Below are 17,317 nucleotides of genomic sequence, written 5' to 3'. Positions count from 1 at the left end.
AGATTGGTGGAGTGATGCCATTAAAGGCAGCATACCACGTTTTGTGGGGCTTTGAGGTGAAAGCTAGAGGTAGGGTTGTAAATTCTGGTTCCAGGGAGGCTCCTCTCATCTCTCCCTAATTATAAAAAACAGCGTGCTAAACGCTCCAGTTATTACGATGTACGTTAGAACGGTCCTCTGCCTACACGTTCTTGTCATCTCATCAGCAAACTCATTGGTATACGAACACAGACGTGGCGCTTTGGCATATAAATTGTCGTAAACGACGGCGCATTCTACGCCATTTTTATAGCGATCAAGGAGAGATGAGCGGAACTACCTCTGATCCCGTAATATGTAATTCCATCTCTAGCTTTTCCCGCGGATTCCCTCACCACGTCAGACTCGTAGTACGCTGCCTTTAATGAAACTTTCCACTCTACCGGAATCGATAAACTGGAATCACACTTGTCGGCGCAGATCACAACTTAGACCTCCTACAGGAGCAGAGCATTGTGGTAAGGTTGTAGTGGAGAACATCGCGTTCTTCTTCTCCACAGCACGTTCTTTCTTCCTCAATCCTTGCTTCAGGAACCCGGCAGCTTCGCACGCATGAAAGAAATATAATGTGGGTCTTTGAATGCTTCATCAGAAGGACGATGCTAGTACTATTCCGTTTGTGGAAAGAGAGACTCAAAACTTTCTTCTAACGATCGATGACGAGAGACGTCGTGGACGAGCGATGTTAAGCGCAATTCATGATTGTCACCGGTGACTGGGCAGATTTCTTCGCGAAGTTCTTCGGAGGAAAACATGGTGTTTTTCGTGTCTCTTTATGTTCGGAAAGATAATCCGATGGACAGTTTTTACACGCGACCACGACAAATGGAAGTACTGCCGACAAATCGAAGGGCAATGTGAGAACAGGTGATAGATGTGCTACCGAAACAGCGTACGACCTAATTCCAGGCATTTTCGTACGTATGTGCTCACCAAGCAACACGTTCTTTGAAGGTCCCAATTGCGACGAGTTGCGAACCAATCGGATTTACGGTAACAAAAACTCTATTATGTACGAGTTTATTCGTCTTCAGGCGAATCATTGAACTGTTGTTCTCCGTGAGCATTGCAGAAGATATTCCTGTCAACTTCCATTAAGCCGGACAGAAAGTCTTGTTCACTATTTGTCATTTTTTCTGCCTTAGTTTTTTTACTCGGCTTACAATAGAAATCAATCAACAATATAGTCACCATTATTAGTTACAACGTTCCACCTAATGAGCAGGTCAGCTATCCCTTTCTCCCAGAACTGGGGAGGCTGGGAGTCGAGGAACTCGCTGACCGCCCGTTCGACTTCTTCTAAGTTGGTGAAATTGTTCTTAGTTAAGAAAGGCTTGAGGCCGGAATAAGTGGTAGTCTGAGGGGGCACGAACGGGAAAAAAGGAAGGATGGGGCACTGCGTCCCAGCCTAACTCCTCCAGTTTTTCATGGGTCTTTTTAGCCACATGTAGCCTAGCGTTATCGTGGAGGAAGTGCACCAAAGCTCGTCTCGACCATTTATTTCGAACGGCCGATGCGAGCTTCTGCAGCTGACTAGCGTATATGGAACCGGTGACAGTGTTGCCTTGTATGAGCAGTTTATAAAACACCATTTCCCTCGAATTTCAGAAACAACAAGAGACAACAGGAGACACTTCTTGGGGTGGAGGTCCGATTTGGCTTGCGTCAGCTGGTTTTCTCCTCGAAAGAGCCACATGGCACCATGCGCGTTAGAGTCGTAGAGGACCCAACTCTCATTCCACTGATAAGATATTAGAGAAACTGCCTTCGATGCGGGCAAAGAAGGAGAGATTGACAGGCCCGGGTAAACTGGGTGCCATTCGTTAAGGTGTGAGGGATACATCGAGCCAGCACTTTTCTGTAGTCGAGAGCCTTGTGGCGACTGACGACTGTTGACGATTCACGAAAACCTTGTTAACAAAACAAAACACATGGATTTCTCACATTAGAGCTTACGCTGAGTAATTTTATTCTCAGATTCATGTCGCGGTCGTTGAAACCCTGGGAACGAATTCCGAAATTGGTGCGATCGGTCGTTATGGTGCAATTATTTACACGCGCTCTCGCGTCTTTTTATATAAAACTCTCGAAGGGAAGCTTTGAGAACATTTTACAACATAGTTGAACCGTTACAGAAATTCCTCTGCACTGACTAGAATACAAATTTAGAGTTAGTAAGTAGGAGAAAAGATATGGTGTGACCTGATACTTTTTCAAAAAAAAATGTTCTTTTATAATTTAGAAATCGGGGTGAAAAACCGACGGTCAATCCGGATGTGTTCCCAGAAGTACCTGCTCCTTCCGTCATGCACTGTGCTTTATTCAAGAGCGCTGCTCACAAAGGTAGTCATCAAAAATAATTAGAAACAACCATATTTTGTGATAAATTATCCGAGCTGATTGAGATATGATGCTTGGATCCTCCTCGAAAAGTTCTAAAATTTTGCACTCCTGAGTTGTTGTTGTGGAGCAGCGTTTTCGAGCAGCTGTCACTTCTCATGATCATAACGTCGCAGCACTTCCTTCGCCATGTTTTTTTTTCTTCGCAGATCAACCACGATGGGTTTTTTTTAATGTTGGAATCAACTTTTTTGAAAAAAAAGGAATGTTTCTCTGTAGTTGTCAACAAATACGTAATGGGAACGAACTCCACAGCGAATATTCTATGAGAAGGGATAAACTAGTTCTTTTTTTTTTGCTGTTATTACATGAATTTCAATAATTCGCTGTCTAACTAGTGCACAAACATTTTCCTGCCGTTGTTCGCACAGGTGTACATTGTTTGCCCGAAAAATCTGTTGGATTTACGTCTTTTCTTTATGTTCTTGATTTTTGAAGTTATTTTCAATGATTGCCATTACACTGACGAAACCGCCACGAAACCCAAAATAGTCGAACGGAGCAACTTAATTTGTGGAATTTGTGGAAAGTGACCGTGAAACGAACTGGACAATTCCCGCAAATTTTCGTTTAAGTTGCTCCCAGGAACTAATGAATTTGGCAGCATTTCGCTAACAAGATAGAAATTTTGATCGGCAAAAAAGTCTTTCCTAGCACAGGGTAAATGATTTCTCGCAGCTGTAAACACCAATCGAAGCGTGGAACCATTTCTTGTTCTGTGGGCGTTCTCGCTTCCAACATTATCATACGTTGCTTTGGCTCGTTCTACAAGTTTCTTTTCTATTTAGTTTTTGACAACGTCTACAATCGTTTCCATTTTTTCTGTTATATTTTCAATGCTCCTCTCCCAAAATTCACCTCATCCGAGACGAGAAGTACTCCTCTCGTTTAAGAAACAGATCTAATCTACTTAAGGAAAGATCTAATGTTTTGTTCTGAATGATTGATCTCAGAGAAATTTTAGAATTAGGGCAATAACAAACTTTTAAACACAAGTGACATTTAATTAACAAATTGAATCTGGCTGAACAGCGGTTTATCAGTGAATGGGTTGTCCAGGAACGAGGAATATTAATGCAGATATGGGATTGATTCGGCAGTTCCACAACATTATCTGATTAAGAAAAATTTGAGCTCAATAGAACAGGCCATAAAGTCGCTAGAGAGGAACTTGCCGTTACAAACAAATGAATTCTGGAAGAGAGGCATTGGAAGTTTAGGCAGATTATTGTAGGAAAGCCTACTTTTGGTTTAAAAACGTCTGTCCTATTTTTGAGCTGTAAGGGAAGTGTTGGACACAGTTTTTTTAATGGATTGACTTATTTCAAAAATACTGCATTGGTAGGTTAGAGGTTAACCGTTTGGTATTTTGTGTGTAATAACCAACCCTAAACTCAAATGCATCATGTTCACTCTCAGAGCTCACTGATAATTCGTTTTCTTCTTTTCTGATATGTTAGATGAAATAAATAGGTCCCAATACTCTGCTTCGATAATGAATCGGGTGAGTTAGTGTTTTTGTTTCGAACGGTTCTGGAATGCTTTTTTTAGCAGATGTATTGTTCGCTGCCTGCTCAACGCTAATCAATACAGTACAGAAAGATTAGAGCCGAGCTTGTCCTGTAAATGTCCAGTCCTTTTGTCATGACCAACACGTGAATCACAGTTACTAACTCTGAACAAACAATCAATGTCAAAGCTTCACCGTATTCTACTGCTCCGCAAGATTCTGCTCGACTTATCGCTAAAAAAACCAACTTATTTGGAAATCATGGAAAACTGGCTGGAAAATCTGACGTGTTGTTTTACGTAAAAACATTGCCGAATGTATTTTGGAAAGTTTGTTCGCTCAACTTCCTCCTTGTTAAGTCACCTTTAATAGCTTTCCACTAAGATTTCGATGGTGTCTTTACCAATTTTACAACACGTATAACATCTTGTTCTACTGCCCACTGGAAAATAAAAACTGAAATTTTTTTTGTCTTCAGTCTGACTAAAATGTCTGCAAAGCCGCTCTGCTCTGCTTCTTTCTTTTCGTCACTTTTCGCCATTTTCTTCACTTCCCTGCTGACGGTTTTCTTCCGCGATTCTATGCCAATCGTTTGGAACCGTTGTTCTTGCAGTGGCTTTCATAATTAGCCCAATCTCACTCGTGGGCGACCTCTTTGGATTCTGTCAAAAATCAGCGTTTACGTTATGACTGTCCTCCTCATCTTGAGATACTGTGTCCTCCTCATGTTTCAGGATGCGACTTGGTCTAACGCTGTCGCTCGTTTCTTCCTTTCAAATATTCCAGCAGTCCGTCATAAACGAGATGCGCGACGTCGACAGAAAGGATCCTGTGTTCTCTATAGCTAGCGCAGCTTTCCCACTGGGTACGTTCTGGCTAAATGCTCTTGTATTCTTTCAATGAACGTATTTGATTTTTTGCCCTTTGTAACAGCAAGAGAAGCAAATTAATATTAATTATTATTATTTAATATTGATATTTCACACGAAGGATGCTTGTTTGGAAATGCAGAAATCTTTTAGACGGCATAGTTCTCAACTGCTCCGAGGTAGCATTCAAGATAAAATTACTCAACACGACTGTTTTAGATTTGTTCAAGCGTTGATATGAATAGCACAAATACAGAATTCGTTAAATTAATAGAAAACACCACTACATTTATAACTGGTTAAATTTCGTAAGGAAGTATTCATCAAATTACATCAATTTACAAATAACTGCTTTCTTATTTCTCCACGTATCCGCGTCTAACTCAAAATTGATACAGCTAAATTTGACTTTTTTGAAATCCGGCAGTTATTCTCCTCTCCTTTCAGTATAGCATGAGAGGTTTACATCTGACGTTTCCGATATACTTAAACTAGTTGCGTGAGTCAACAGACACATATTTCCATAAGTCTGCCATTAAACCCTGCGTAGAACTAGGTAACTAATTCACTTCATTAAAAGCTGCTCGAATGAATTAAAGGAGGCCAACATGTTTTAAAAAAACTAATACACCGTAACTCATTTATCTGAGAGTTTGGAGCACGTAACTTCGCAGCACTATTATTGCATTGTTCCTACCTTCAGTTCTATTGACTATCTTTCAAAAAAGTTCATTTCTTTTGTAATCGCTTGAATTCCGGAAGAACATGTATTACGTATATTATGTCCTCACCGTTACTGATTGGGATTTTTTTTTCATAGTGCTGACAGCACCGTCATCGGCCTAACGATGAATAACATTTCTCGACAGCCGCAGTCCTGAACACATTACATTTTTCACATTACATACACAGTCGGTAATTGATATGCTCGACATTTTCTCCGTCGTGAACAAGCAACTCGATCACTTCACACTGCTTAGTATCATTCTCATCCGCCACTTCTAACACTCGCTGCCACACTGCCATCTAGCAGCGGCAACTTCGCACGACAAAATCAAGATGCTTGGAACAAAACTTTTCAAAGCACTTTGAAATTGATTGTTGTTGTTTTTTAACATTATCTATACCTATCTTTCCACCCATATATTTATATGTGTGCTTTTATAAGCTGACTTGAATTAACTTCGCTTAAGCGTGTTCTTTTTGGACACAGCTGTACTCTTGAATAACCTGACTTAATCAGCGGGCTGATGTCATCTCCTGACGCGATTACCCGCATCTTCGCCGAGGTGTGCCGTCCTTGAACATAGCTCTGCACAACCTTCTCGATCTTCTGCGAGAGTTTGCACGGGAACCATTCATTCGTCGGTATTCGATATTCTGCGAAATTTACATCTCGTACGAACAGCCTATTCACTCCGAGTGTCGTCAGGTCCTCCCTTACCACCCGAGTTCAGAACTTCCGTTTCCGCCCAGGTGGCTTCTTCTTGAATCCGACAAACTCCTCAGAACTCGTTGAACAAGACGATCTGCTGCTCTCCTTAATATATGCCCAAAGAAGCAAAAACGATTTTCCGTAGCCACTTTCGATGCGCGGTACAAGATGCTGATATCTTCCGCGTGTCATCCGCCAGTACACCACATCGATTTCCGCGTAAAGCTCCTAATTGTGGCATACCCGGGGCCGCGTATACAAGTCTGATTGCTACCTGCTCATGGTGGGCCTGCTGTAAGTAAACGCAATCAGGCATTCGAGTGCACGCATTGGGAACGTACGAGCTATATAACCCGCAATATTATATGACGAAAGATTCCCATACATTACAAAAAGGTGCTTTCGTCCAGCACATCGCCAAAACCCCATCACCTGAAAGGTCATTTGCCTAAAGGGAGCATAAAATCTTTGTGAACAATTATTCGTTTCGTCACGATGAAGTTTTGTCACGATGAAGCAAACTCCAACAAGCTACCTTGTGTACACTTCTGGGATATCTCTGTGTGCCGTTTACTGCACTGCAGGAAGCACGCATCAGGGACCGGCCCATCATTAGTGTCCGAGATTCCACCATCTACGGTGGCAATGCGGATGAAAAGAAGGCTGGAGTCTGCACGATAGCTGTGAGAAACGACTACAAGAACCTAGTGGAGGAATTTGCTTTCTCGAGATGTGCCTTTGTACCACTGCGGGATCACAATGGATGCAAACTCTGGATCGTAAGTGCCTGGGACCGCTGAAAAGAACAACGAGGATGTTTTCTACGATGAGACCGATGCGTTGATGTCTAGTATATCAATCCAACACAGTAGCCATTATCGGACGCAAATGCGAAGATGGAACTAACAAAAATCCGATGTGCTAGAAAAATGGTATGATCCAGCGGAGCGCACGTCTTCTGCGTTCAATAGGAATGATCGGCGCCACCAGCTCACGTGGCAGGGGTCAACCCTTTCAAGGTCTGAAGAGCAACACAGGCGGAAGATGAGGACTCTTAAACTTCAGCTCGATAACGTTCTGAAGAAGAACATTCCCCCGTCAGATATCCGAAAATATAGAGCTATTTGGAACATTGCCTTCGACTCCGACCACAGTCCAGTTCTTTCCAGCTTCAAAATGCAGCTCGAAACCGAAGAGTTCCTATTGAACCGAAAATCGAGAAAGACGAAGAATGCAGAACGAAATTCGCCAACGCCTACTGCCTACTCATGTTGGAGTACGAACGAGGAGGAAACTCAAATATGCGGATTCCTTTACACTGTACATACAGGACGCTGCAAGGGAAACACTTCCGGTTCTATTGCCGCGGAAGAAGTTTGCCTTTGCATCTGCGGAAACGAAATCCACACATAATTCTGTATGCGCGGTCCGCAACACTGGCCATTTCGATCAAGAAAAGCGTCTTAGAAGGAAGTTGCGTCGCCGTCTACAAAAAACCGAAAACAAATAGACTTCAAGAGCGAAGTAGTTTGAAAAGGCGTTTGAGTACAAGAACCCACGAAACCCTTTGCTATAACAGTGTGGCAGCAAGTGGCTGTGGCTGTCGACGAAGCAACCCTTCCAATTTGAGGGATCACTATAAGACCTTGCTGAACCAGCAAGCGCTGTCAGTTCCTGAACTCGAGCACGTTCATAGGCGGACATATGCACACAGTGACAGTTAACGAGGAACCACCGGAGAAGGACGTTCTGAGAAACCTGAGATTTGATGGCCTCTGACCGGTCGCCATAGCTTCCGACGTATGAAACGGCAGGGCCCAATTTGCAGGGTACTGAGGCTGTGTATATACTAGGTTGGCAAAAAGACTTTTCCTCAAGCCTTGTCGCGGCAAGCTTAGATTTCACCAAAGACTGTCTCCCAACCTGTATGGATCAGGGAGCTGAGCTACGACCCCTATTCGTATGCTTTCCTCGTTGAAATGACCAGCAGTGTAGGCGAGAACACATTGGATTCTGACAGGATGTTGCTTAGTTCTTACATATCTTATCTTGTCTTATATGTAAAGATTTCACTTGCTTGGAAAGGGGCATCGACTGGAAAATCACTTTTGTAGTTTATTCATTTTTGCTTCTCTCAATAGTTTCTTTAGGACAATTTATATCAACGTTGTTTCTGGCGTTCCATCCAATCTCTGCCAAGAAAGGACTTATAGCGGATTCATGGTTTCTAATTGCAGGATCTGTTGTTACACTTATTCCCAGGTATATTCGAGCATCTTCCCGTTCCTTGTGCAGGACATTATCAAATACCGTCAAGAAAAATTATTCAGACTAATTGCAGTCATCACAAGTACAAATGAAGCAAACTGGCATGAAATCTTGTTAGTTTAAAAGTGCTTTCATTAAATTTATTTAACAAAGATTATTTTGCAACTTCTAATTCTTGCTTCGTTCCTTCGTTGCTTAACTGAGGGCTTAGTGTTTAGCTTTGCTTCAGAATCCCCTTTTTAGTTGCTTTCAACAGCACATCTTTCGCTAACCTATGTATTTCTTGTTTCAGTTGGTCTATACTATGCATTGGCCGTTTTCTGGTTGGCTGTGGAGCCGGAATCGGCTTCGTCTGTGTGACTATTGTGCTGTACGACGAGATTCCGTACATTTCGCGCCCAGCCCACTTCCTTGTGCTTGGTCTCGCGTTCGCTTTTGGCACATTGGTGATTAATGTTACTCCGCTTGTCGACGTACCCGACCTCGCCATCCTTGTCTTCGCGTCTGCCCTCAGTGCGGCCTCTGGTAGGGAATCCCTTCAACCTTGATCTAAGCCTTGTTCTCAGCTCTCCAGAATAAAACTTTGCTTCTCGCAGGATTTGCCTACCTCGTTCTGCAGCCGAAGTCGACCTACAAGTTGGACAGCTTATCGAGCGAAGACTCGCACAGCGTCACATCGTCATTCCCTGCCATGCTCGTCTATGTTCTAATGGCATTGAACGTAGTAAGTCCGAAAATTATTTAATCTGCTAAATTTCTACGGATTACGACTAGATTTGATCACAGTATTCAAAACATTTGCGGAAAATGATGTCATTTCTGCGATTTCGTTATTCACTTTCCGAATATTGGCATTTCCAAGAAGATGGTTTATGTCATCCTTCAACATTTCAAAAGTTCGTTCCAATAATAACTATTTAGTGCTCTTGGAAGGTAAAACTCACAGAAAAATTCATTACACGAACAATTCATACTTGTATTGTCCGTAGATTTTCTTTAGCTGATTTTACATATGTTGAAAATTGCGACATTGTTAAAACCTACCCAAAATCTTGCTGTTTTATCAATAAAATCTCTCCGACATATTTTCTGTAGCTAACGGGTTGAGAAGAACGTCACAAACTGTCAGACAACGGAACGAGATTTTGAAGGACTAAGGGAATTCACTGAACGGTGGGTTTGTCTTGGAAACGATTTACTTCTGGAATCTCGTTGATCAGCGGAAAGGAGATCAATTTCCGACTTCTTTGTTAGAAGAATGTTAAGAAGGAATTTCGTTCTAAAAAAAGATCGTTGTTGTTCACAGCATAATATATATATATATTAAGTTAATTTCGAACTTTTTAAAATATTCTCAAATGTCTAAAAAATAGCAACAAAATCCACGCTTCCACGCTGTTATGTGATCCTGTAGCTTCATCTGCTAACAACTTTCTTCAATTTCTTAAGACAAGGAGGAGTTGTAAAAAGAGAATGAATTGAGTTGTTTATTATAGAGTATCGGTGTACCTGCTACTCTAGCATTTTCGAAGGGTGTGTTTGAAAAGTAAGTGATACACTTCAGATTTCTCTGCCACCTGCACTTTTATGCGAGATATGTTGCTTTTCAGATTCGGCCTCAGTTCGGCCTCATCCAGCTATTTGTCTATCGGGTTTCCTCTTGTTCAGATGATTTTAATTCTTATTCTCTACAAAAGTGTCCTGGATAGGTATGACAACTCGATGTTTCCCAATTCTGTTAGCAGTTAGAGTCTAAAACTGATTCAGGAAAATTCTTATTGTTGGTGGCTACATTGTAGCAATCATTATCCAAGTAATTCTACTCATAACATCATTTTACCCGTATCTACCAATGATGGTAACTTTTTTTAAATTTTATTCTTTATCCTTTCCTCACGTTTTCCAGTAGTGTTAGAAGATCAACCTTGCTCGAAATCAATAATCATATTTTAGCACAAAACTGTTGCTCTGAGCTCTCTCTTTTGGTTACTGGCCGTCGTCTGTTGCGTCCCCTGCAACACTGCGCTTTGTTTGATAACAGGTACGGTAGTGGGAGCTCGATTCACGACGAAGATCCGTCACCTGCATTCCTATGCCCTCACGCCACTCACGTGTATCCTAATCTTTTCCAGTGCTGACTTGCACGCTGGTAGAGTGACGGCACAAGATCACATTCCTAGAATGCTTTGTAAAGTATAAATTTCACGAATTACCCCCCACATATGACGTTAGACAAGTGGTTATTTGCTCTTATATTATAAAATATATCTTATTAAATAAAATAAAAAATCTTATTAAATTATAAAAACGTGGTGCGGGTCTGCTGCAATACTCATTTACTGTGTACCGTGGAGTTGCACAAAACTGCTTGATTACAGCGTAGTCGAGGAAGAATGTGTGAACTTTTGGACGGTTTCTTGCAAAATTTTGGATTTCAGCAAGTGGGGGTGAGAGAAAGAAAACTCTTATAAATAAAGATGCCAAACATTAAGCAGTCTATGGAGCTTCGAAACGATAGAGCTGTCAGTTAGGGAAGAAAGTGGTTGAAACAAAGAATCGAATGCACTCCTATCACTTAATGATTTTATTGGAAGGATATGAAATTTTTCCCTACGCAAAAAAACAAAAATCTTCCCTTTTTTCGCTGAAGTGGTCTCGACGTTGAGTTTTGGAATCTTCACGAATGCTGAATCATAGAATATTTTTTCTATTCTTTCGCTTCAAACAAGCTTACTCCTCATCATTAATAATAATGTGGTTTGATGACAAAGAACTTTACTTGACGATCAAATCTTGTACTATTTCAATAAGAATTTTCAAACAATGCATCCAATTCTATTTTTTCGGGTTTTTTGGGGGTCGATTATGAAGAAAAGAAGTCAAATGAAAAGAATATTGCAGTTTTGACGTGCTGCTGCCGTTATGCTTTCCTTCAAATTCCTAATCAACTGAAAGAAACTATGACTTCTTTTGACCAGGGTTCTTTCTTGTTCCTGTTTCAAGCAAATCACAATTTTCATAGTTGTTCAACGCGTACTGTAAACACAGAATCTCTTCGCGGAATATCCTCAGTGTTCAGCTGAACACCTCAAACTTCCTAGCGTATCAGATTTTTTTTTAACGTAATAAAGTGTGATTTTTTTCGAGAGTGTAAAGGTTTCCTTTTTTAGAGCAGTTTGCTTCCTCTAATGAACAAATGACATTTGCCAGCAGAGGACGTGCTCTCATGTGGGTATTGGCCACCATAAGGTAACATTTGTTTTCTATACGTGGGCGAAAGCTCCCTACACTTATTTCCTATCGCGTCACTTTGACAAAAAATATCGTATAATTGAACTCCAAAAGTCTTGAGGTTTCTAGCGTAGCGATCCGCTTGGGATGCACCGACGCCTTTGTCTACAGTTCGGAATCGTTGGTCCTTCAAACCATCGGATTCAGAGTAGAACCTCTTGCTGCGCACCACTCACGCCTGATCATAATATTATGATAGATTATTATTAGAAATTGTACACCTGATTAAGGTGAAACAAATAACAAAAATAGACTAAAATTCAGAAAAAAAAAGAATTTTATATGCTTATATGAAAAGAATAGATCCTTTCATAGCTCAACTTTTCCAACCAGGAATGGAATTTGCAGCACTCTTATCACCCATTTTAATCCTTCTCTGCTATGGAGGTGATCCTCACCCATCCGCAATCGCATAAGTTGTACAAAGGTGAATTCTCACGTTAGAACTGTACTTTCGATTAGAGCCCATCTTGCAGCGACCTTTCGGTTGAAGCTCCGACATGACTTAAATGGGAAGGTACTTGCAAGCTAGAAAAGAAAAAAAGCAACCGAGTGATATAGAAATGCCTTTTCTCACTTCAAACACAAAAGTGAATAATTACCTCAGTGGGGAAAATCTCTACTTTCAGAACCTAAAATGAGCTACTTGTCTCACAAATCTCCTCAAATCATTATTCTCATATTTCCTTCAGCAACTTAGCCGCTAGAACCAATGTATACCTCAAGTTGAAGCATCCTTGGTGGCGATCGCGGGCTGATCACTAGACAAATCAGTCACATATCTCATTCAAATCGGAGTTATCCAAGACATAGGGCGAGTTAGCGCGAATCAAATTAGCGCTCATAAGGATTTGCAGGCTACTCTTCTAAGTTCCCTCGACAAGGTTTTACTATTGTTTTCAAAATTGACTGCATTATGCCTTTCTCTTTCAAGGGCGCCTCAAGACGCCGAGTCAAATGAATCACCTTTGTCATTCGCCTGTTTCCTGATACGAACGTACAACTGTATTGTGCTGTTTCGTCGGCACATCGTCATATCCTCTGAAACAGTTCAGTTAGATTACACTGGATATCCTGCAATCTCCTGATCTTGTTCTTGAACAAGGAATGCAGTTTCCTATTGCAGAAAGGCTGTAATAAAGGTTGTTTCGAACTAACTGTATTAACTCCAAATTATTCGGTGGAACTCCTGCAAAAGAAACAGGATTTTTATCTATGGTAGTGTTGGCTTTGCGCACTTCGACCTTATTATTTTAGATGTTTCAATTTATACCTATTGTTATATCACTTCCCAAGGTATAGCTAATCGATCCGCGTTCTCTTTAGGCCCACTGTAAGCGTCTTCTGATGTGCAGAACATGATGTAAAAACTGCTTTCCTCTTTTGAAAGAGGCCATGAAAAGAAAGCGAACCAAGTTGTTTTTGCTACTTACATCCCTAGGAGTTTTTTTTTTACTTTGTAATTGGTCAAAAAGCACCATTAGGTTTGGAACACATAACTCTCTGAGGTTACTAGGTGGACATCTCAGTGCGGATGTTAGTTTTGATGTTAAAAATGCACCAGATTTAATCACTAATTATTAATTACCAATAAACATCTTTAATTAATTATAAATAAACAGCGTATGCACTGAAAAAAATGACGAATTCAATGTGGAGAGAGTGTAGCGCCGTCGGTAAGAGGTGCGGCTGTTCTTGCGTGATCGATGGTTCGAAGTTGCACTAAACCCAACCAACCGTTTCACCCATCCCTCTATGGTCGATGAATTGGTGCCCCAGACTTGCATAGATGCGTTCATAAGCTCCACCACAATTCCGAACTGCACTCAAACGCGCTGGAGCGTTTCAAGCGGAGTGACAGGCAAGACCAGGCAGACTTGTCCTAATTTATCCAAGGTAGAAACTCTTCATTTTATTAATCCAACACCATAGTTTGATTTTTTCTGTGAGATTTTACTTCATAAATACAATACTCAACAGGTGATTCTTCCACTAAAAAGATGGAATAGCTCTTTGCTGAGATCTTTTTCCCCAAATCCGAAGTATAGAAAAGTACAACACTTACGGACTAACTCTTTCGAACAACGTTCGAACTTAATAAGAGTCTGCGGATGGGCAAACGTGATTCAAGACTAGCTTTGAACATCTTCGTCGCTTACGCTAAAATATCAAGCTACGAAGAAGAAGAAGAAGATGAAGCCTTCTATATGGACCTAGAAAGTTCCACAGGGAAGACCATACCTTACAGGATCACTGTTGCTGATTTCAATGTCAAAATTGGTCCCAAAAGAACTTCTGAGGAGCTTCACGTATGTCGCACGACCTACAATGGGAAGAGCAGAGGGAGAGGCTTTCCGAATTTGTCATTGTGGGAAAGCCATCCATGGAAACTTACAATTTCAAAAACCCTCTTCTCCAAGTTTAATGTAAGAGTTGTTCGGTGGAGGACACCAAAACGAAATGGACCAATTCGTAATAAATTATAAAGTTTTTGCCTGACGGATGTTGCTGTTGTATCGAAGTTCTATACGGGATCGGAAAAGTGCCTCATTTGAGAAAGATTCCTCTCTCCGAAACTTTCGTTGACAGAAATCTCTTTTTGCTACTCTACCCGGGTTTTGGAAAGTTATCGCAATGGACAACGACGAATGCGATTGGCTTGTTGAACACCTCCATGACTGTATGAGGAAAGGTAGAAGAGACATCTCTAGAAAATTTTGAGCTATCGGGCCAATGTAGAGCGGAAGAACTCTTGTCCGAGCTCGCAAGGCTTTGCAGAGAAGCTATAGAATAAGAAGTTTGAAGGAGAAGTGAAAGAAAAGATCAGCAGTGCTGGCTGATGCTGCAGAAACGGTAATAAGTATTCGCTATGCTCGTCGAGACTTAACCAATTGCAAGACAAAGAGTACTGCTCTCCGGAACGCAAAGGGAACAACCATTGCACCGAGAAAAGGAATAAAGAAAATAATCTACAACTCCTTCTCATATCTCTTCGAAGGCCATGCCTAATTGCCTCCTCACCATTAAAAAGAAGACGGGCGTGTCATGCCAGAGGTTCTACCATCCAGACATGGTGTTAAGCTGGTAGAAAAAAATTGTAAGGCACCGGCACTCGATGCGACGCACACTATTTCGAGACTCATCGAAGTATCGCGAGGGTACAAGATGTCTCACCCTCATAGTCTGAAAGAAGGCCTTATTTTCAGTTGATACAGGCGCGGTCGCGGAAGCCTCGGACGAGCAAGGCGTTTATACTTGGTACATCAATGTATCCTTAGGGTTGTTCGCTAAGTTCACGACCGGATCTCTCCCATTCTAAAAGGATATCATTATTGACGTAAAGAGAGGAAAATCTGAACTACAATTTTAATGTCCCCTTTCGAGAGCGCACTGCGCAAATGGTATGAGACGAGTGAAGGTTGATGTCGGCCTAAACTATCTGTGCTTTGCTCATGACACCTTTTTCACAACATCTAGCATCAGTCAAGCGGAACGAATGCTCTCCGAATTTGACGAAACACGTGGAAGCATCGTTCTTCAGTTCAATCTGCGAAAAACTATGTTCATGAAACACGCCATTTACGCTGCCCCATTTACATTCAACAGAACGCAGTTACCCGAATGCGCCAGCTGTTTTTATCTGGATAGGAAAACGTACATGAAGAACGACAACACCCATGAGGAAACGAGCGGTTCGGGGAGCGCGAAAGAAAACCTGGGCACTTTGTAAACAGGAGGAAACCCGGTCAACGTCATTGAACCCGTAGGCTCAGTCCAAAGAGCGATACTAGGAGTATCACCCTTAACACATGTGAGTATCGGGATTCGAAGATATGCCCCGCATCCGCGATCGAAGATTAGTGACGCCGCTCAGAAGGAGAAGTTTTTGATTTCAAAAAGACCACGGAAGTTTCGCATTTCACCTGCGAGGACTATAAACTGAGATCAGATTCTACAATCAGTCTTTATTTCCAATATCTTTGAAACTGCTTGTAATCTCGTTACCTTTCAGTACGGGGACATTCACATGGACGATGGAGAAGTACGGTTTTTCGGCGTGTTTTGCGCCATACGTTATAATCTCGGCTGTTTTGATGGTCGTTCTAATAATAATTTATCCTCGAAAAGTGCAGGAACAGTGATAACGACTCGTCTTTCCTACTTCTATATCTATTTATTCTTCAGTATCTTTTTCTCATTTCATTTCACTTGCTGATATTGATGTGCTGGTCCATACTGTTCTGTCCTCGACATGTTACCTTCCTAAAAAAAAGTTGTAAAAAGACTATTTATCATGGCATGTTTTAGTTGAAGACTTTCTCACAACCTCGATTGTTTCGTAGTAGAGGTGGTCGAATTCGATAAAGCATAATAATCCATACCTCTTTATGCTACCGTTGTCTATCGTCATAATGAGCTGGCGCCCTTCATCAGAGTATTAGGAAATAAACTGAAGACTGACTATTCACTCAAGAGAACAAAAAGTACGACGTTATCTTTTGAGCTGAGGAAAAGCTGAAAAGTGTCAATCACTGTTTGAAATGAGGGTTTCTTCCTATGCGTTTTGCATTCTGAGATCTACTCCAGAGCAAGTTTCCAAATGACGTCAGTAGAAATTATAGTTGGGTTGAAACGACATGAAGCACAGACAGTTGTGCAAGCGGCAACGCTCGAAGAGACGGAGCGGTAGGAGCGGAGCGATTGGGATCCTGTAAGGATCTCTGCAGTTCGCCGCGGTCCCACCTCGATTCCATCCGCTGTCCCCACCGCACCGCTTCGAACGCAGCCGTTTGCGCAACTGTCCGTGCTTCATGTCGTTATGACCCAACTTATAAAGGATAAAGGATAAAGTTTCGGGCGTTGATCAATCCGCTTGGGATGCGCCCCCACGTTCACTTCAATTCAGGAATCGTTTGAGGTTTACGAACGTGTATCTGGCCCACACAAAGACTTGCCGTGGCTAGCCGATGTGTCAAGTCAGTGTTTTTATCCTCCCAGACAAGTCTGGTACCAATTTGTCGACTACGGAGGGATGGAAGGCTTGGTGAGCACTAGGGCGGATTCGATACTCCGATCGACTGTGCTGGAAGCGGAACATCTAACCGCTACACTACACCCGCCCCGACCCAACTTATAGTATAAACCATATCGAAATTTTTAGGCATAAAAATTCGACACATTTCATTTTGTATTCATTCCGCGTGAATACCGGCGGAATTAATCACTATTTAAAGTTCACTTCTCATAAACTCTTACGAATATAGCTTATTGATTTATAAGCTTTTATGTACTAAAGGTGAAATAATAGGAAAATAAGAGTCTGAAAATGAAGCTAAAGAGCGATCAGAAATACCCAAGGGTTTGGAACCTTACCCGTGCTGTTATACTTTGAAATTCACCCACAGTTCGATGCTGCTGTTCTCTATCGTTGTAGATTTGCAGTGTGATAAGTGGGTTCCGAATGATACGCACTCTCTTAGATATCATAAGACATGTGAGTTGGAG

The 17,317-nt window shown here is 41.6% G+C and overlaps 1 protein-coding gene across 1 annotated transcript; it reads left to right on the top strand.

Annotated features, from left to right (window-relative positions):
- Nucleotides 1-403: 403 nt before the first annotated feature.
- Nucleotides 404-15,954, top strand: RB195_013901 (uncharacterized protein; the record flags this gene model as incomplete). The annotated part of the gene is made up of 13 exons (XM_064203926.1): nucleotides 404-497; nucleotides 571-607; nucleotides 4,684-4,814; nucleotides 8,404-8,515; nucleotides 8,584-8,634; nucleotides 8,814-9,046; nucleotides 9,118-9,245; nucleotides 10,018-10,067; nucleotides 10,132-10,230; nucleotides 10,289-10,379; nucleotides 10,475-10,562; nucleotides 11,692-11,770; nucleotides 15,825-15,954. The coding sequence occupies 13 exons, from the start codon at nucleotides 404-406 to the stop codon at nucleotides 15,952-15,954; spliced, it is 1,323 nt and encodes a 440-aa protein (XP_064059807.1).
- Between the last annotated feature and the right edge of the window lie 1,363 nt (nucleotides 15,955-17,317).

This window comes from Necator americanus, chromosome V (assembly GCF_031761385.1).
Source record: "Necator americanus strain Aroian chromosome V, whole genome shotgun sequence".
In the NCBI taxonomy this organism is placed as follows: Eukaryota; Metazoa; Nematoda; class Chromadorea; order Rhabditida; family Ancylostomatidae; genus Necator; species Necator americanus.
This window is presented reverse-complemented; position numbering and strand designations above follow the sequence as displayed.